This window comes from Podarcis erhardii, assembly GCF_964252035.2.
Source record: "Podarcis erhardii genome assembly, chromosome: 17".
In the NCBI taxonomy this organism is placed as follows: Eukaryota; Metazoa; Chordata; class Lepidosauria; order Squamata; family Lacertidae; genus Podarcis; species Podarcis erhardii.
In genome coordinates this window covers 8,666,795-8,688,036 of record NC_138515.1, presented here as the reverse complement: position 1 = coordinate 8,688,036, position 21,242 = coordinate 8,666,795, and the positions used below count along the sequence as shown (strand labels likewise).

At 46.8% G+C, this 21,242-nt stretch overlaps 1 protein-coding gene and 1 long non-coding RNA gene across 2 annotated transcripts in view; one reads left to right on the top strand and one right to left on the bottom strand.

The window, feature by feature from the left end:
• Positions 1–1,680: 1,680 nt before the first annotated feature.
• Positions 1,681–21,242, top strand: part of LDLR (low density lipoprotein receptor) — a 31,836-nt gene continuing 12,274 nt past the window's right edge. Inside the window, exons 1-7 of the mRNA XM_081844982.1 lie at positions 1,681–1,947; positions 11,338–11,460; positions 14,097–14,219; positions 15,509–15,877; positions 16,586–16,708; positions 18,296–18,418; positions 20,516–20,635. Of these exons, the coding sequence (XP_081701108.1) occupies positions 1,875–1,947; positions 11,338–11,460; positions 14,097–14,219; positions 15,509–15,877; positions 16,586–16,708; positions 18,296–18,418; positions 20,516–20,635 (1,054 nt within the window). The 5' untranslated portion in view covers positions 1,681–1,874. The remainder of the gene's footprint in view (positions 1,948–11,337; positions 11,461–14,096; positions 14,220–15,508; positions 15,878–16,585; positions 16,709–18,295; positions 18,419–20,515; positions 20,636–21,242) is intronic.
• LOC309332610 lies at positions 4,290–11,307 on the bottom strand. Its single transcript, XR_014152239.1, has 2 exons — positions 10,923–11,307; positions 4,290–4,756 (listed from the first exon to the last, which is right to left on the bottom strand). It is a non-coding gene; the product is annotated as an uncharacterized lncRNA (long non-coding RNA).

Here is a 21,242-nt window from a genome sequence, read left to right as displayed (position 1 = left end):
GCATGAGCTCAGTCTGTAAAGCATTGAGACTCTTAATCTCAGGGTCCTGAGTTCGAGTCCACATTGGGCGAAAGATACCTGCCTTGCAGGGGGTTGGACTAAATGACCCGGGGGGGGTCCCTTCCAACTGTGATTCTGATTCAACCGTAGTAGTCCACACCCAAACATATTCTGATTGGTAGTTGAGCAGCAGCTTCAGTCTCTGTTTCCTGTTCACGCCAGGAGGCGTTGCCTTTTTGTGTTTGCCTTCTAATTTATTGATTATTTTATGCCACTTAAGTACTGACAGGGCATGCGTACTTTTTCTTCTTTTTAATTGCCCTGCCCAAGAAGTGTGCAAAAAGCACAAAGTCATGCAATTGTGAGTGAGGAAAAAAGCACAAAAGTCATGCAATCGTGAGTGACGGCCAGTGTTAAAAGTTTCGCTACATTACTGCAATGTTTTCTTTCCGGCCCCGCTTGCAAGACTGAAGCAGGATCTCTCCATTCATACCGGAGCAAATTACGAGACCCCCTGAGCCGCTCCTTCCTCCGTGTCTAAAAAGAAGCAGCTTCTGCAGCAACTCCCTCCCGCCAGAGCCCGAGCCCCACCTTTCTCGGTCCCAAAACGCGGTGGGATAGAATCCCAGAACTGTCGAGTTGGAAGGGGGACCCTCCCAGGGACATCTAGTCCAACCGCCCGCCTGCAATGCACGGAGGAGTCAAATGCGTTTGGCGTGTTATAGGAATTCTTAGGTCTCAAATATCGAATAAATGTTGATAATTGCACAAGGTAAACACACATACACAAGAATTTAAATTACATGTCTAAAATAGTAGGGGAGAGCAATCCAAAAGCCATCTTGGCTCCTGTAAAGTCTCTCAATATTTCCTCTGCCTCCTTAATTCTCCTTGCCTGAGAACAAGCAGGCAGATCGCAATCAGGGGAAGTTTCTGAATTGATTCCTCTTCTTATGATCCTCTCTTGTATTAATTGTCATTGTTTGCCCAGATAATTATAATAATTTATTATTTATACCTCGCCCAATGCTCTGCATTGAGGGATGTCCGACGGGCATCCCGGTTGTCTTATCAAATGCCAATGTTTTGTGCAAACTGTGTTTGGAACCATGTGAAGCTTGCTAAATCCTCAGGAACAATATCCCTTGGCTTTATGCCTGATGTAATTTCTATTTGTAGAGATGTCCTCCTCCTCCTCCCATGCCAAAATGCAAACCCTTAAAAGAGGTGTTTCTTTTTGATTCTGGGTCTCTCTTGCCTCCTTTTGCCAGGAGGGGAAGGGAGCTCTGTTGCAAGAGAAAAAAAATAAAGATCTGCCTTGCTTTCGCTGCATTCTGCCTCCATCCCTTCATCTCTGACCCATGGGGGACTCAAGAGTTCCATAGGGAAGCAAAAGGCAATCTCCCCTACTTTTCTAGATCAGGCGCATAGGGCGAAACCAGGAAGAGAAAGGCTCGCGCGCGCTCACGCCCACCCTGGGCGCAAAGCAAGGCGGATATCCCCACCCCACCCAAAGGGGGCGGGGTGGGGAGAAGGACCGGGGAAAGAAGGGTTAACTCGCTGACGTCACATGGTGCGTTCGCAACTCCTCCCCCACGCGCTTGAATTGGGGAGGTTTGAAAATCACCCCATTGGAAGCTCCTCCCCCGCGCCGCTTGAATGGGGGAGCCGCGCGGAGAGGATGCTACAAATCTGGTTCAGCCGGGCAAGTGCGCGCACGTGCGGAGAAGCGGCGCTTAGGGACCCATCGCCGGGCAGCCTCCCCGTTTGCGCGCCGCGGGTCTCCCTGCTTTACTCTCCCGGTGGGATCGAGAACAAGGGACGAGCAAATTCAGCAGCAGCAGCAGCAGCAGCAGCAGCCCGAGGGAGCCACGATGAGTCCCGGTGGATTGCAAACGCCTTTGCTAGCCTTGGCGGTCGTGCTCTGCGCCCAAGTTTCTGGAAACGGTAAGCGCTCTAATCCCGATCTCAATATATGTGTATATATATATATATATATATATATGGGACCTTCCCTTTGCGGAACGAGAGGGCTGGACGTTACTCTTTATAAGATCAGGTAGCAAAAGGCTTCCCTTCCCAGTTAAGGGTGGGTGGGTTGCCTGGCGGGGACGGGGGGGCCAGGGAAATGTATATATGTATTTATCTACTTTATTGCATTCGCATCCCCACTTTTCCTCCCAAGAAGCTTACGGTGGCGCGCATCCTGCCGCTCCCCATTTTATCCTCGCAACAACCTTGCGAGGTAGGCCGGCCCTCCGGTGGCTCAGCTTGCTTCTTCCAAGGTCTGGGTGGGGGTGTGTGTGCCTTTTTGTGACTCCGGTTCCCGCAGCCCTCCCTTGGGTCCGCTTCTTTTAGATGGGGGTGTTCTAAACAAGGGCATCTCTAGTAACAACGCTCCCCAGATATCGGGCTCCTAAATAGTGCCGACCGGAAGCTGAATTCTTGGGCTACAAATAGTTTTCTTTGCGCCCCCCCCCGCCCTTGTTCTGCCCACCCAACAGCATCCTCTGCTTCTGATTCCGCAGGTATGAACTTTGGTGAGCTTAGGAGGGGCTGCTGGTGCCCGACCCCTTCCTCCTCCCCCCCCCCCACCTGAGCCGTGATCTCTCTTCCATACCTGTTTCAGGGCAGGGCCCAGTGGAAGGACTGGGTCTGCTGCTGGTTGCCCCGCCCTGAGCTTATAAGGGCGGCTCCTTCCCTGCTATCACACTGCCATCCATCCTTCCGGAGCAAGACCTCCCAAGCCTAAGCATCCCTTTAATGGCTTCAGGGTGGGGGCCTTAGCCTGGGATGTGTGTGTCACTGTATTTTTTATTTTGCATTTTGCTGCTGTAAATTTAATAAATAGCAATGATAATATTGGGTGAAATAGATTCCCTCCCCAGGGATGATTTATTACCTGACAGCCTTTACTGTTCTGTTAATGAGCAACATTCCCTGGGGTAGGATGAGATTCTTAAATGATTTCTCGATAAGATCCCACAGGATTATTTTGCTCCTCCTTTCATTATTTCCTTTCCTTTTGCTCATTTAAAGACACAAATCTTCCCTGTGAGGAAGCGCATCTTTTTTTTCCTGCCCCCCCCCAAAGGAGGGGTCAGGCATGCACATGGAAAGAAGTAGTTAAAACTTGATTTTGAGAAGAAGCGAAGACACATGCATGGAACTCTCTGCATTAGGGTTGCTAGCCTAGGCTCCAAATGGGACTCCTTTACCAGGAGGGGATTGTGTGTAAAATAATGGGGGGAGAGGAGTGGCGAGGTGGGGAAAGCAAGAATGTTTGGAAATGCTGCGGAGTGTCTTGTGTCTTTTTGAAAATGGGCAGGAGGTCTGGGAAACCGATGGTGGTTTGATGGCAGAGAGGAATGGCACCTCCTGGCATGTTTGCATCTTTTAATAAGACCTCGGCAAAGGAATGACCACAAGCCCTTTTGTTTTTAAAGGGGTACGGATCTCAGGACATGCAATGGTGTCATTTGCCTCTTTGGAAGTAGCAACTACTTGGGTGTAAGAAGGGAGGGGAGCGAGTGTCAGTGTTGGGTGGGGTTTATCGGAAGGTACATGTTAGAAAGGGAGGCACCTCTGTCTTCAGCAGCACAAAGTCCAGCCAACCCGCTCCCCGGCCCTCGCCCATTCGTTCCCCTTCCCCACACGCTCTGCTTCCCCATTGGTTTGTGGGCCAAACGGGCCATTTGTCGGCTTCTTTGCAATCTGCCAATGGGTGTCGGAGAAAGAAACACCCTCTGGCTCGGCTTGGAAAGGCACCTCTGGCAAACGTGGGCTAAACTTCCTTCAATGTGAAGGATTCTCTGGCTTTTGTTTGTTTGAACCCTTCAGCCTGTCTGCCTCCGCTAATTTCACCTCTGTCAGCCTGAACTAACCAGCCTGTATGCTGGTGTCTCGATGTGACAGCGAAGGAAATGTTTGTTTTCTTTTGTGTCAAAGGGAGTGCAAGATGTGTGGCCTCCTGGGCTCATAAGGCATGTTCACACATTACATTCAACAAGTGTACAATCCGTCTTCCTGTGTACAGTACACAGTTAGCTGAGTGGTACGCTTGTAGCTGTACAAACCAACAAATGCAGACATTTGCTTGTGTAGAGACAGCTTCTCTATCTGTTCGGTGTAAGAAGCCTATGATGTCTTGCCAGTTCTTGATTGCAACTTAAATTTAAGTTTAACTGGTTATACAAGACGCCGAACCGATGTAGAAATGAATGGCATCACTCCCATTAGGAGTGACCTAGATCCTTGCTGTTATTCCAAAAGCTTAACACCATGCGAAGTTTTGATAGTTGCATATCCGTCTTTTAATGTTAAAGGCAGCATATCTCCTGCCATGCAACTGTTAATTATTGAGGGACGGCGTTTCTGCCCCCGTGGGAGCAAAGTTCTGAAGGACGGTAGCACCAGGTTTGGCTGCGTCCTGGGTATTTGCTTTAAAAACTTTGCTGTGAACTTCAGTCATGTTTACAAAAGGAGGTGGTTGGACATTGTAGAGAAACTCCACTTTGAAACCCCTTTTCACCATTCTGGTAATATTAAGGTGCGACTCCCAGAGCATGGCTTCCTCTTTACGAACAATAGAAGTTCTGATGAAATCGTTCTCTTTAAGTCCTCTCCAGTCTGCTGCCTCCCAGGTGTTTTTGCACTAACAGGTTCCCTTTTCCCACCTTCATCATGAGCAGCAATCAATGTTTGCAAGTTGCTCCTGGTCAGCCTTCTCTCAACCCTCCGAGGAATGTTGCTAGCCCTAGAATCAAAGGAGGAAATGGGTAATTGTGAAGAAGAAGCAGGAATGCTGATCCATCTGCCCTGCCCAAATCTAGCTGTGATGCAGAGACCATCGTAAACAGTGTGGCCTTCCTGTTTGCAACATCCTACCCCACTGCTTGCATGTTATGTGTGCTAGGTTAGAGAGGTTGGTTTGACCTCTTATGATGCATACTCCAGCCATTTGTTGTCAAGAGCGATACTTCATAGTTAGCAGCTTGTACAGTCGTACCTTGGTTGTTGAACACCTTGGTACTCATACGTTTTGGCTTCCGAATGCTGCAAACCCGGAAGTGAGTGTTCCGGTTTGCAAACGTTCCTTGGAACCCAAACGTCCGTTGCTGCTTCTGTGGCTTCCGATTGGGTGCAGGAAGCTTCTGTAGCCAATCGGAAGCTGTGCCTTGGTTTACGAACATTTTCAGAAGTCAAACAGACTTCTGGAATGGATTAAGTTCAACAACCAAGGTACCAATGTGTCGCTTTGGGTAGGGCAACATATTGGTGGTTTTGCTACTTCTCGGAGGCTAGAATCCTAACTGTACTTCCCTGGATTCAAATCTCTTCCAATACCCGTGTTTAGAATCGGGGGCCGTATGTGCCTATGCTGTACTTTCTTGACTCATTCTTACAACAGCTTTGAGGCAAGATCAGATGATATTTGAGCTCATCCATGCCCAGTAACACCACTAACCACTGAAAACTTCCAGACTTGGATTGGGTGACTTGCTGTGGTTGGACAACAGCCCGGGGTCATCTTCTAGCAGAAAGAAACCTCTTTTTGCTTTCATTTACTGTCACCTTGTGATCAATGCAACTCAAAGCTCATGACTTTGGTACGCTTTTTAAAAAAGAAAAGGGGTGGGGGGAATGAACATAAAAAGCCAACTACGTATGGGCCACATGAATTTCATGAGTTTAAGTCTGTGGGTTTTTAAGAGTAACCGAGGACCCTCACATCCATTTGTGTAAGGAAAAGTTCCTGGTCTGTATGCAAGGAGAAGACTTTGAAAATGTAAGGGGACCAAGAAGTCACAGAATTGGAAATAAATTTCTGCCAAATAAAAACAGGGCTGGGTGGATTTGGGTTTTCCACAGTAATGTTTCAAGAGTAGGCCTAGATGTTTTAGGTTTGATGTTAACAAGACTGTGCTTCACCCTGTTCATGAATATGTGCAAATTAAGTTGTTCCTACAACTCCCTCAGGTTTACCAATCCATTTCCCTGATGGACCCGAGAGCCAAGCATAATCTAACAGGATTTCTCTCCTTCCCCTGAGATTAAGGAGCAATGGCTGGATTTAGCAGTGCATTTTGGTACTATAGCTTCCAACTCCGCTTGTTCAAAATTATTGAATAATTATCCTTGGTACTTCAGTCTTCGCCAGAGATCAGGAGTCTCAAAACCTATTACCCTCAAGCCCCACGTGAGAGGACAGAAAATTCCTGAGACCCACCAATCGCAAAATGGTGGCACAGAGGCAGAGCCATTCATGAAATGGTGGCAAGTGGTGACTGGCACAAGGAGCTTGATGTTACTGATGTCGTTCTTCTGTTCATATCTAATCCCTCTTTAGAATTTGCTAAATTCTTTCCCACAACAATTTCCTCTTGGCGATGAACTCAACTTTCACATATGTGCACAGACCTTGGTTTTTTGGTGTATTTTAACTCTGTCTCTCCATTTTAGTTTTCCTTCACCCTTCCTCCCTGCTCCCTACACCATTTTTCTCTTAGAACAGCTTCTTTCTCCTGCACCCTCCATTTACTATTTCTAGTTGCATTGTTATTTTAAAAATATGGGCCTTATTTTTTTTAAAAAAACAAAAAAACCTGGCCCTTTATCTTCTCTCTCGGATTTCCTCCAGCACCTTCTCTGTTGCATCTCCCCTCCCTCTATCTTTCTTGTCTCCTGCCATCTTTGCTCAACCTGTGAGGCAATGCTGGTGTTGACTGTGGTCCAGCCAAAAGGTTATAGAAAGGATGTGTTAATGGGGCAAGTGAGCAAGGAGGTACTGGGTGGGCTTTGCCACTGATGGCGCATGGCTCCCAAGTGGTATTGGGGGCATGGGAGAGGCATGTGATTTCAGTTTCTAGCTATTCTTGACACCTTTCTTTGGATGAGGCTGCATGTTTTTATAGGAATTCAGAGGTCTCAAATAAAAAATAAATGTTGATAATTGTGCAAGGTAAACACAGATACAGTGTTTGTACCTTGGGTTACAAACACTTCGGGTTACAGACTCCACTAACCTGGAAGTAGTACCTCGGGTTAAGAACTTTACCTCAGGATGAGAAGAGAAATTGCGCGGCAGCAGAAGGCCCCATTAGATAAAGTGGTAGCTCAGGTTAAGAACGGACCTCCGGAGCGAATTAAGTTTGTAACCAGAGGTACCACTGTATATAAGTATATAAACCACATGTCTAAAATACTACAGGAGAGCAATCCAAAAGCCATCTTGGCTCACCTAATGACTCTCAATATTTCCTCTCCCTCCTTAAATCCCTTGCTTGAGAACACAGAGGCAGATAGCAATCAGGGGAAGTTCCTGAAGGGATTCCTCTCTTATATCTATGAACCTCCTTTATATTAATTGTCATTTTTTGCCCAGATGCTCTGCATTGAGGGATGCCCGACCTGGGCATCCTGATTGTCTTATCAAATGCTAATGTTTTGTGCAAACTGTCTGGAACTCTGTGAAACTTGCTAAATCGCCCCTTGGCCTGTGTGAGCCACAGTGACCTCACCTTAGGTGTGATGTAATTTCTGTTTGTAGAGGGGATGTCCTTTTTCTCCAGGAAACCCTTAAAAGAGAAGTTTCTTCTTGGTTCTGGGTCTCTCTTGCCTCTTCGCCAGGAGAGGGAACTCTGTTGCAACAGAAAAATGAAGATCTGCCTTGCTTTCGTGGCCTCCTGCCCCCATCTATTCATCTGTGACCCATCGTGGACTTACGGGACTCAGAGTCCCATGGGGAGTTGGGCAGCAAAAGCCAACCACCCCTAAAAAAAATTCTAGATCAGTGTGGATGTTTTAACTACGCTTGCCCTGACCTATTTGCCTTATTAATGAAGTTTCTGACAAACAGTTGCAGCAAATTCCTTCAGGCTTTCTCTTGTTGACCATTTCTCTTTTCCTACATCTCCTCAATAAAGGACAAACATTTGCAGATAACGATTTAGATAACATTCAGCACATGCCCTTCAAATGTAAGGCAAGCCAGATGTTGTTGTTTTTTTATGTTGCGCAGAATTGGTCTGTATTTGAGCACCAGGGATAAAGTAAGAGCAGGAAGGATCAAGCATGCAGATGCTTTGAATAACCCACCCCAAAAAACCCCAAACGACTCTTGTATTTCAGCTGAGGCTTAAATGCAGATGTGTGAAATGGTTCTCTCTCTTTCAGAATCCTTTGTCTCCAGCAAAAGTGCAAAATGGGAGAGGCCCGATTCTGGGTGTGTCCCTATATGGTTGTGTGTGCTGCTTGTAGAGAGGATATCCTTGTTTGTTCTTTTTAACTCTGCTGGTGGAGAGAGCTGTTTGCTAAGCAAGAGTCCTGTGCAAATATCTGGTGAAAGCTGTAAAAGTGCTGGGACCTCCCATCGGCCTGTCAATTCTCTGTCTTATGCTAATAGTGGAGGGTGGAGAGAGGAGGAGGGCCAATATCTGGACTGAATCTCCTACTTGCGTTGCTGACACTGGCAGAAAACCTTGCACAAAGCGAATGGATTTAAATCGCCTAAAAAGAGAGTGACCAGTTTAATTAGTTTTCCTCGTTTTGAAATAAGCATGTTTCCTGAGCCGTGCATCCTGTTTTAAGGATTATAGCTTGCTGGTTTTCAGCGAAACAGAGTGTTTTTGCAAGCTAAAGGCACAGTTCTGCACCTTTCTCCATGAAGCCCACCGAGAACTACATCTGCTCATAGGCAAAGTATACATACATGCAAGGATGTGTGAAGGAAGATCACTTATGCAACAGCTTCGGTTATGTGCATCTTCAGTTGGAAATATGCCCCAGTGGATGAGTGGAATTTATTTCTGAGTAAACATAGGAATTGCCTTGCCTTGAGTCAGATCATTGGTCCATCTAGCTGGCAATGGCTCTTCAGGGGTTCATAATTCCCATGCCCACCTTTAGTTAATATCTAAATACAAGGTCAGGACACAGGTGGCGCTGTGGTCTAAACCACTGAGCCTTGGGCTTGCCACTCAGAAGGTCGGTGGTTCGAATCCCCGCGATGGGGTGAGCTCCCGTTGCTCGGTCCCTGCTCCTGCCAACCTAGCAGTTCGAAAGCATGCCAGTGCAAGTAGATAAATAGGTACCGCTCCGGCGGGAAGGTAAACAGCATTTCCGTGCGCTGCTCTGGTTTCGCCAGAAGCGGCTTAGTCATGCTGGCCACATGACCCGGAAAAACTGTCTGCGGACAAATGCCGGCTGCCTCGGCCAGTAAAGTGAGATGAGCCCCAGAGTCATTCGTGACTGGACTTAACTGTCAGGGGTCCCTTTACCTTTTACCCTAAATACATGGTCATTTTTGTGGGCTCTAGGGATGTCCATGGGTGAGTTACAGCAATATCATCACTTTGATTCTAGCCCCTTTGATGATTCCCTGCAAAAACCCTGTGAAATAGGATGATCAGAGGGGCCCAGGGCCAGGTTAATTTTTTATGGGTCAGGATGGCCCCAAATTGGAGTGTCTGGTTAAATTTTACAATTTCCACGCGAAAAAGCCTGCAGCTCCTGGTAGCTATGTTTGAAACCTTTATACGTGGCAGGGCAAATGTACACAGCTTCTCCATGCCAGCTGTTTATTTTGCTGCCGTGTCTACCTGCAGCTGTAAGTAGGTATTTAAAAAACAGCCTCTGAAACACAGAAGCATGTTTTGCCGGACATGCTTACCTGAAGCTCCCATCACAATCAGCAAAATCTTCTTAGGATGTTAGCTGCACGAGAGAGCTTATGTTCCCGGGTCCTTTCTGGAAACTGTCAAGTTTCTAAAGAGGCTCATCTTGCAGAATGAGTTTACATTCTTTATTTGAGTGTTTAAGGCATTTCCCCTTTATCTGAAGTGACCGGAGCTGGATTTTCCTTTCTTTAAACACTCATGTCTAAAGTTGGAAGTGGCGGTTGCTGTCTGTAGCTACGTATTAGTAGTGTACCTCTTGTTGCCAAGAAGTCCCAAGTCTGAGTTCCTGTAGTATAGAGTTGGGTTATCCCACAATACAATGAAGACATTGCTTGTTGTATTGTTGTCGTTATTTTTGCTGCTGTTACTGTTAATTAAATTTTTATGCAGTCATACCTTGGAAGTTGAACAGAATCTGTTCTGAAAGTCGGTTCGACTTCCAAAACGTTTGGAAACCAAAGTGCGGCTTCTGATTGGCTGCAGGAAGTTCCAATAGCCAATCGGAAGCCGCACTAGATGTTTGGCTTCCGAAAATCATTCAAAAACCGGAACGCTCACTTCCCGTTTTTGAGTTCCAAGGTGTTCGGGAACCAAGGTACAACTGTACTGCCCTTCAGCCAAAAATCACAAACACATTTAAAAGGGTATAAGATGTTAATCAGCCAAAAGCCTGGTTGAAGAGGAATGTTTTCACCTGGCACCTAAAGGTGTATGATGAAGGCTGCAGGTGTGCCTCTCTGGGGAGAGAATTCCACAAATGGGGAGCCATTGCAGAAAAGGCCCACTTGTGTTGCCACCCTTTGGACTTCTTGTGGTGGAGGCACATGAAGAAGGGCCTCAGTTGATGATTGCAGGGTTCATATGGGGAGAGGTGGTCCTTGAGGTGTTGCTGTCCTGAGCCATATTAGGTCAAAACCAGCACTTTGAATTGGGCCTGGAAAGAAAATTGGCAGCCAGTGCAGTTGAGCCAGGATCGGTGCAATATGCTCAAACCGTCTTGCCCCCCCCCCCCCAGTGAGCCACGTGGCTGCCAAATTCTGCACTAGCTGAAGCTTCTGAACTGTCTCCAGAGGTAGCCCTACATATAATGTTTTGCAGTAATCTAGCCCAGAGGTTACCAGAGCATAGATGGCAGAAGTTAGGCTATCCCTAGGGGTGCAGCTAGTGGAAGGCATTCTGCCCCACTGAGGCCACCTGACACTCAAGCAACACAAAAGGATCCAGAACTAACCCCAAGCTACATACCTACTCCTTTAGACAGAGAGTCGCCCCATTAGGAGCAGACAACCTCCTAGCCATCTGGCAAAGGCAGATCCCAGGGAGCATGACCGGTTTGGTCGCACCAGGTGCCGAACCTCTGGGGCACCTCGACCGGCGCCGCTGTTGCGACGCACAACGGCAGGTGAGAGGCAGGGTGTGTGTCAGAGTTTGGCATCGCAGAGGGCGCCACTGAAATGTGAGACGCTACTGCGTCTGTTCCAGGGAGCCAGCCACAAACTGCCTCAAGCTTATCAAGGGTTGTGCTTCAGTTCGTTGGCTCTTATCAAGCTATTATGTTGGCGCAATTCACACTCTGATTGCAGCAGTGGGAGATCCTATGAGATCATTGTTTCACTGGCCTTTCTGGCGGCTAACGATGTTGCTTGCTTCTCTCTTGCAGGTGTGGAGAAGTGTAGGAGGAGGGAGTTCCAGTGCGGGAATGGCGAATGCATCCCTTACAAATGGATATGTGATGGCAAGGCTGAATGCCAGGACGGCTCTGATGAATCCTTGGATGCCTGCAGTAAGTTGACTATTATTGACTCCCCACCCCCTCTCCCAAATCATCCTGCGTAGGAGGGAGCTGAAGGAAAACCTCTGTGTGTAAGAAAACACTCTGGGTTTTCCTTGACCCTGCCAATACTGGAACACTTAAGGGCTTCTAGTCTTGTAGATCATGCTCCAACCTCTGTAAACCCTTTGAGCAGTCTCTTCTGCACCCCCGTGGGATGTAGATGAAGAAAGCAAGACTTGGATTGAGGGTGGGTGACTAACTTAACTGCCAGGTGAAGTAGGAATTTTTGAAAGCCAAGTGTGGGGAGAGACATCTTAGCTTTACCTTACTGGGAATGCGGGTGGCGCTGTGGTCTAAACCTCTGAGCCTCTTTGGGCTTGCCAGTCGGAAGGTTGGCGGTTCGAATCCCCGCAACAGGGTGAGCTCCCATTGCTCTGTCCCAGCTCCTGCCAACCTAGCAGTTCGAAAGCACGCCAGTGCAAGTAGATAAATAGGTACCACTGCGGCAGGAAGGTAATGTGCTCTGGCTTCCGTCAAGGTGTCCCGTTGCGCCAGAAGCGGTTTAGTCATGCTGGCCACATGACCCGGAAAGCTGTCTGTGGACAAATGTCAGCTCCCTTGGCCTGAAAGCGAGATGAGCGCCGCAATCCCATAGTTCCCTTTGACTGGATTTGACCATCCAAGGGTCTTTTACCTTTTTTTTTAATTTCCTTCTACCTTAAATCACACTGGGGCAGGTATGCCTTGCCTTGGAACGGACTTACTTCAACATATCAGGCTGCAGCCTTGTGGCTAGGGAGTCCACTTTGACCTGCATCACCACACTGTGAAAATTCAGAACCATGGGACATTATGGCTTAAATGCTAGGCAGATGGATTTCCATTGGGCATTCGAGGGATTGTTGAGAGATGTGAGCTATGTGCTATTGACTCAAAGCAACAGTGGATTTATTAGATCAGCTTCCATGCCCGTCCGTTGCAGCAAAACAGCAAAGTGTCTTGGGGCACCTTGAAAGTCATGAGAGATTGGTTCAGGTGCCTCAAGCCTTCTTTTTGTGTCAAATGGATCGGTGTCGAAAGGTCTTTCCAATGACCTCTGCATCTCTTGGTCAGCAACCTGCTTCTGTTCAGACATAAGGAAGGAATAACAAGAAAGGCAGCCATTTCTTTTCTCTCCCTCCCCTTGCAGTCCAGAGCGAGCCAAGCAAGCATTGATGCTTTCCTTATAAATGCAACAGTGCTGCTGCTATGTGTCATAGCAGTTCTGATATTTTCCTGCTATTACCCCCTCAAAGTCAAGAGTTAACCTTTCCAGATGCATTGGAGGGTATTACCTATTTTATGGGTTTCAGGTTTGCCTGTCCTGGCTGACCCCAAGGAACTTGAGAATTGACAACTTTGGGTCAGAGCCAGGAGTAGTTTGCAGTAGGCGTTCCTTAAAGGTAAAGGGACCCCTGACCATTAGGTCCAGTCGTGGCCGACTCTGGGGTTGAGGCACTCATCTTGCTTTATTGGCCGAGGGAGCCGGCGTACAGCTTCCAGGTCATGTGGGCAGCATGACGAAGCTGCTTCTGGCAAACCAGAGCAGAGCATGGAAACGCCGTTTACCTTCCCTCCGGAGCGGTACCTATTTATCTACTTGCACTTTGACATGCTTTTGAACTGCTAGGTTGGCAGGAGCTGGGACAGAGCAATGGGAGCTCACCCTGTCACGGGGATTCGAACCACCAACCTTCAGATCGGCAAGTCCTAGGCTCTGTGGTTTAACCCACAGTGCCACCCACGTCCCTATGGGTTCCTTAGGAAACAGCTATTTACCAGGTCCAGGGGTTGCCAAGGGAGCAGAAATGAATGCATTGCTTTGTCTGTTGTGTGCACACGCCCTAAGGCAAAGCAGAATCAATTTGAACAACAGCAAAGTTTGTTTTTATCCCAGATGGTTTAGTATTAGAGGGTTGAGTGGAGATGCATGGGCGTCCTGTGGGGGGGTTTAAAAGCCCCCAAAGGAAGGGTGCAAAAATCCTGCCAGAAATAGGGGGAATGTATCCACTTGTTGTGTTTGCATGCAACAGGAAGAAAATTGCACCTCTCTTCTGCCCCTGGCCCAGTCACAGTACAGTGGTATCTTGGGTTACAAACGCTTCGGGTTACAGACTCCGCTAACCTGGAAGTAGTACCTCGGGTTAAGAACTTTGCCCCAGGATGAGAAGAGAAATCGCGCACCAGCAGCAGCGGGAAGCCCCATTAGCTAAAGTGGTACCCCAGGTTAAGAGTGGTTTCAGGTTAAGAACGGATCTCTGGAACGAATTGAGTTCGTAACCAGAGGTACCACTGTATGTACAATACATGGGGGTGGAAGTGGAATTTGGCAATTGTGTGCTGATGTGGCAGGAGGACTCTGTTTCATGTTATGTGAGCCTTGGACTTTTGGCACAGGTGAGCTTGACAGCCTTCCTGTAGCTTGCACTTGCCCGTTGACACTATTGGTTTTCTGTCTTCCTAGCAGAGGCTGACCTGTAATGGACATTGTAGTGCCCCATAACCGCTTGGTGGCTCTGTGCCATCCATGCAAGAGCAGGCACAGAGGCCAGTCCCACGCTGGCGATACTGAGGTGGCATTTTAACATCTGACTTGTCTTTTACAGAGTCTGTGACCTGTGAGCCAGGGCAGTTCAGCTGTGGCGGCCGCATCAATCGGTGCATTGATATGTCCTGGCGGTGTGACTCGCAGATTGATTGTGAGAATGGCTCTGATGAAGAAAACTGCCGTAAGTCGGACTCTGTAGGCTTTGCTATGATAGTAATGGAGCTTTACCAAAGTGTCGGGCAGGGTCGAGGGGATGAAAATGGTGGGAAAACTCCTGGATTCTGCTTCTCTCTCTGGATTCAGGCTGGGTTTGGAGACTAGCATTGTAAAAACCCATGCTTCAGTAACACTCTGAAATTTGAAGCAATTGACCAGTTCTTCTACATCAAGGCCTATTGCCTGTAACTGAATTGGCAGCCTAGAGCCTCTGTGTGACCAGTAATCTTTATTGGCAAATAGAAGAGCTGCTCTCTTTGCCTGTCTGTAGCCGCTCAATTCAAGCTTTCACATTGCTTTTCAAGAGTTGCTTCCATAGCACAGAACTTCATCTATTCTGTCCTGTTGTAGTCTAGGAAAACAGATATAGCAGCCAGACCTCCAAATCCTTTTTGGGTACTTACTTTTTTTTAAACTAAGAAAAAACTACCAAAGGGTAGCAGTTGAGATTAATTTGTTGTCTTCTAGTGCAAGCTTCCTCAGCCTTGGCCCTCCAGATGTTTTGAGACTACAGTTCCCATCATCCCTGACCACTGGTCCTGCTAGCTAGGGATCATGGGAGTTGTAGGCCAAAAATAGCTGGAGGGCCAAGGTTGAGGAAGCCTGTTCCTAGTGCCTATTGCTGCAGTAGCTTGTATACACCCCTCACTGTCCTTCCCTTTAAATCACCTTGGAAATTTTAACTGAAAGGCAGTTGGGAAAGATCTAAATGAATCAGTTTAGACTGTAATGCCCCTAAGTCAGGACTGCAATACCTCAAGAACCGTCTCTTTCCATATGAACCTACCTGGTCCCTGAGATCATCTTCTGAGGCCCTCCTTCGTGTGCCACCTCCTTGAAAGGTGTGGAGGGTGGCAACACGAGAACAGGGACTTCTCTGCAGTGGCTCATTATACACCTTTAGGCACCAGGCAAAAATGTTCCTTTTTAACCAGGCCTTTGGTTGATCTGATTTACATCCTTTGCCCTTTTAAAATGTGTTTTTTTTGGGGGGGGGAGACTATTGGGTTGTTGCTTTTATTTTTATTATGTATTTTGTGGTTTTATATCTTGATTTTATTCTGTGAACCACCCTGAGACCCCTGGGTATAGGGCGGTATATAAATTCAATAAATAATAATAAGTCATTTGTTACTTGGTAAAAGCCATTTGTGTATTGATCATGCTGTTTTTAAAATGGCAACATGCTGCAGCCATTGACCCAGCCTGCAGGCACAGAACATGACTTGACCTTCTTGTCTTTTGCCTTTGCAGCCCCTAAACATTGTGCCGACAGCGAGTTCCAGTGCAAAGATGGGAACTGCATTGCTTTGAGTTTTGTCTGCGACGAAGACCGCGACTGCGAGGACGGCAGCGATGAAGAAGGCTGCTCTGGCCCGACCTGCAGCCCCGAAATGTTTCACTGCAACAGCTCAGAGTGCATTCCCAAGCTCTGGGCCTGCGACAAAGATGCGGACTGCAAGGATGGGTCGGATGAGTCGCCCGAGCATTGTGGGAAGCTGGAGAAGGACAATCCTTGCTCTCCGCTGGAGTTCCACTGCGGAAGTGGTGAATGCATCCATCAGAAATGGCAGTGCGATGGGGGTTTTGATTGTGCAGACAACTCAGACGAGGCAGACTGTGGTAAGTTCTGGGTACCATAGTGTGCCTATGTTTGCTTTCCGGAGGGATTAATAATAATTATAATAATTTATACCCTGCCCGTCTGGCTGGGTTTCCCCAGCCACTCTGGGCGGCACCCAACAAAATATTAAAAATGTGATAAGACATCAAACATTACAAACTTCCCTAAACAGGGCTGCCTTCAGATGTTTTCTAAATGTCAGATAGTTGTTTATTTCCTTGAGATCTGGTGGGAGGGCGTTCCACAGGGCGGGCGCCACTACCGAGAAGGCCCTCTGCCTGGTTCCCTGTAACCTCACTTCTCGCAGTGAGGGAACCACAAGAAGGCCCTCGAAGCTGGACCTCAGTGTCCGGGCTAAACAATGGGGGTGGAGACGCTCCTTCAGGTATACTGGGCTGAGGCCATATAGGGCTTTAAAAGTCAGCACCAACACTTTGAATTGTTGTAGGGGATAAATGAGAGGTTAAGGTGGATGAGCATCATTTTGCACTTGGTACAGTGATGGCGCTTACTGCTTTATGTTCACTGCTGCCCACAGTTAGGGCCAGCAGTTCGCACGCTGTTGGGATGTCTTTCACAACATGGGCAGCTATTATGACGTGGAATCATATTAAACTCTACACTGTGAAGAATTAGGCTGTTAGGTGATTAAAATCTCAGCATAGTGGTGCTCTTTCTAAGTTTCTGCTTCTCCCCCCCCCCCCCAGCTAAAGTCACATGCCGCCCAGATGAATTTCAGTGCAATGATGGTACTTGCATCCATGGGAGTCTGCAGTGTAACAAGGAGATTGACTGCAAAGACAGGAGTGACGAGGTTGGCTGTGTCAACGGTATGTAACCCAGACAGGTTTTGTGGGCCTAGGGCAGATCTGAAGCCTGGCTTGAGCCAGCACTGCTGTGACAACTACTGCATCTACTCAATTATAGGCCACACACTTAAAATGATATCTAAACTCTCTCCCCCCCCCATTTAAATTAAGATGTTTTACGCAGTTTATTCATCCCGGCTCTTAGCTTAAAAATTCTTCCTGTTCAAGTAAAGATCCTTTAATCTGCTCATATTCTCTTGTCTGCTCAGTGACTGTCGAGAAATCTCAAGATTTCTGTCTGCTTAAATGGGATGGTGCCATTTACGTTATGGTGGCATTAGTGGGACAAAAATAACCCCCAGAAAGTCATTTAATAGCAAGCAGCAGCAGGTTTCTGCTATGAGAATCTGAGAGATGATTGATTTTTATATGTAACATTTTGCACGGCAGTGCAGCTCTCGAGCTGTTAATGTTGAGCAGAGTTTGCAAGCAGAAGAAGAATTTGCTTTTCTCCTCGCACTGCTTCCCTCTTTGGCTTGGTGCTTTTTTTCACCTTAGAAGCTATTTTAACTGTTGGACTTAGGAACCAGTTAGGGCTTGGTTGGACTTCCCACCTGTAAGTCTCAGCAGTGATCCTAAGGCAACAGGCCCTGTGCTTATATAGAAGACCAGCTGTATTCTAGCCATTTAATCTTGCTTCCCAATATACAAGCATAGGATCAAGTTGCAGAACATGGAAATAAACAGGACAGACTACTTGCAGCCCCAGCCTTTGCGTGCTTTCGTGGAAGCAAGCCGTGGTGTGTTTAACGGAGCTTACTTGCAGAATTGCTGCAATCCTAAACCTGTTTGCTTGGGAGTAAGGCCGCTTGAGTTATACTGGACATATTTATGAGTAGAAAACGCTAGGATTGCACTCTGAAACAACTAGATATAAAAGTAGGATTTCAGAACAGTCGCCCTTCTTGCAAAGCTTTCCCCTATTAGGTTCTTATTTCTTCCCTGTGAAGAAGGGAAGATTTTGCTGCGGTCTGAAAGCCAACACTAGCTCAGCAACCCAGAGGGAAGGCAAGGTGTGTTTTGAGGGATTGACTGCCCAAGGCCCAGTATTTCCTTGCTTGGCTCACTCAGTTCCATGGCGCTTATTCCCCAGCAAGTGTTACAGTGGTGCCCCGCAAGACGAACGCCTCGCAAGACGGAAAACCCGCTAGACGAAAGGGTTTTCCGTTTTGGAGGTGCTTCGCAAAACGAATTTCCCTATGGGCTTGCTTCGCAAGACGAAATGTCTTGCGAGTTCCTGCGGGTTTTTTCCCCTTTCCCCCCCTTTTCCTAAGCTGCTAAGCCGCTTATCAGCTGATCCGCTAAAAGCCGCTAAACCGCTAATAGCGCTAATCCGCTAAGCTGTCAATGGGCTTGCTTCGCAAGATGAAAAAACCGCTATATGAAGAGCCTCACGGAACGGATTAATTTCGTCTTGTGAGGCACCACTGTATAAGCTTTCCCAGACCCTACCTCAAGCTACAGTAGCTTTCCCAGGGCTGCTGAAAAGGAAATTGGTCCGAAATGCAATGACGGAATTAAAAACGTGCTTTCTTAATTTTGCAACAGTGACAACCTGTGAAGGGCCAAACATATTCAAGTGCCATTCTGGAGAATGTATCACTATGGACAAGGTCTGCAATGCGAAGAAAGACTGCAGGGATTGGTCGGATGAGCCCCTCAAGGAGTGCCGTAAGAATTTTTAATACTTGTCTCTGTTGGTGTGCTGTAAGAAGGCTGCTTTGCATCTCCTCTGGCTTGGACTTTCAGGTCCCTTCCAACACTGCAATTCTATGAAAGTGATGCCATACATCTGGGACTTGGCTATACAGCTGCAAATTATGTGGGACGTGGTTGGCGCTGTGGTCTAAACCACTGAGCCTCTTGGGCTTGCTGATCAGAAGGTAGGCAGTTCAAATCCCCACGACAGAGTGACGTCTCGTTGCTCTGTCCTAGCTCCTGCCAACCTAGCCATTCAAAAGCATACCAACGCAAGTAGATAAATAGGTACCACTGTGGCAGGAAGGTAAAGGTGTTTCTGTACGCTCTGGTTTCCATCACGGTGTTCGGTTGCACCAGAAGCAGTTTAGTCCTGCTGGCCACATGACCCGGAAAGCTGTCTGCGGACAAACGCCAGCTCCCTCAGCCTGAAAGCAAGATGAGCGCTGCAACCCCATAGTCCAGGGGTCCTTTACTTTTTAAAGTGCATTATACAAATGTGACACTAGATAGCGATGGTGAGCTGAGGGCAAATTCTCTCTTTTTAAAAAAAGGCATTTTCACAGCATTTTAAAATAAATGTCTAGATTCAGCTGTGGTTTATAACTGGTTCCCTGCTGCAGTAATGAATAGCAGGAGCTGATATGAGCCCGTACATAGCTTGTTATCTTTTGGAAACAGACTAAACCCAAGTTTATTACAAAGCACGAGAGGTGGAAGGGAAGTTGTTTTGTGAGTCAAAAACCCAGAGGCTTTTTTCTTCCATGCCACAATAAAGGATAGACCTGCGCCAGCACTGAGACTGAGCTGCATTCTTCAGTGTTGCCAGTTTGGATTTGCCTATCCTTGGAGAGCTTCTGTATCTTGATGCTGTAAAGAAGCTTTCCCCACTGCAATAGTTCTTGTGATGAATTGCTCAGTTGCCACTGATAGGGTAATCTTCATCCTTCCCAGCAGTTTTTAAATCTGCAGGAGGCTCCCAATGGGAAGCCCCAAGTTGTAAGACCCGTGTAGCACATCTTAAGTAACTTGAAGTTCTAGAGCTCCTATTTCTGCAAGAGACAGCATGGAATTGCCAGGCTGAGCACGGAAGTGCAGCTCCCTGAAAATGGGGACACGATTGCAAAATGTACGTGCTTCACGCCAGAAATCCTCACCACAAGCCTGTTACAAGCCCTATATTTTAGATGTGATGGCTTTTCCCATCCACTGCCGGCAAGCTCATGGCAGAAGCAAAATTTGCAATGCAATCTTCTTCATTGGTCTTTGACACTTATCATCGTGTGTTTATTTGCACGCCACTTTTCCTCAAAATTGTGCCCAAAGTGATTCACAACATCTCATGTGATCAACTGAGTACAACTGTTAAATAAAATGCAAATTAGAAACAATAATATCAATCAACTTTAAAAAAATAATCCATACACATTTTATTTGAATTTGTAATAACTTGAAGTTCTTGCAGTATACAAGGTCCACCCTACCTAACCCAGCGTAAATGCTCACTGATGGGAGGCCTTTGTGTAAATGACATTATTTGATCACTCTCTTCTTTTTGTGGGGGGACGGACGGGACGGGACTCAATATTCTTTGTTTTATACAAGTCTTGTTAGGACCGTAAGCAATTTCTCTAAGAATATTAGAGGGACGATTCCAACAGATTCCACACGAAAAACGCTTATGTCCCTGTGGAGATGGCAGTCCCAAGCCCCTTCTGGTTTGCACTCTTTATAAAGACTTGAGGAATGAGATTATCACCCCTCTTTTATTATCCATTCTGGGTCGCCCAGCCACTGCCACAGTGTCCTTTCTCTTGGCAGATCAAGATGAGCAGATGACAGCCAAGGTTGCAAGGTTTTTAGCTGGGACAATCAGAATAAGATCCAGTATTTGACTATTGATTCAAAACCCCAAAATGTATTTTATATCATTGACTTTTTATTTCTATTCTTTGTATATTGTATTGTTGTTTTCTTGCTATGGCAGATGGCTGACGCAAATAAAGATTCATTCATTCATTCATTCTCTAAGAATAGCATCATTATAAGCTCTTTGTTATCCCCTTCCAGGAACAAATGAATGTTTGGATAATAAGGGTGGTTGCTCCCACATATGCAACGATCTCAAAATTGGGTACGAGTGTTTATGCCCTGAAGGATTCCAGCTGATTAACCAAAGAAAATGTGAAGGTAAATGGGAAAGTTTTCTTCCTCTTTCCACAACACAAAACTTTCTTAATGCACCTCTAATTACTGTATTTTTCCGTGTATAAGACTAGGGTTTTTTTTACCAAAAAATAAGGCTTAAAATTGGGGCTCGTCTTATACACAGGTAGTGCTGAGGAGTGTTTTCTTAATTTGGAGTCCCCCCAAATAGGGCGTGTCTTATACTTGGGGGCATCTTATACATGGAAAAATACGGTAATTTATATCTGGTTGAAAGTTAATGGGAGTCAGGGAGGTTACTATGTTTCTCGTGATATGTTTTCTTTGGGAAAAGCAAGGCTTGGTGATCTGGCCAAGTCCATCCAGCTGAGGCCACAGTCCCAGGTTGAAAAATTTGGCCTTTCCGAAAAGATGTCTGCGATTGTGGCTTCTGAAGTTGTAGATGAGCATGCCGTTGGCAAAGCCTTGCGTTGTCCCACCTCTGTAAGAAAAAGGCAGGCAAGATACAATCAAATGTGCCTTTCTCCCCTTACACATATGCAACTTGATCCCCCGAGCTGTTCTACAAAATGTTTTTTTGCGCCTCTGTCAAGTTGAATCCCATAGATCTGGTCATGGAACTGTAGGCTGA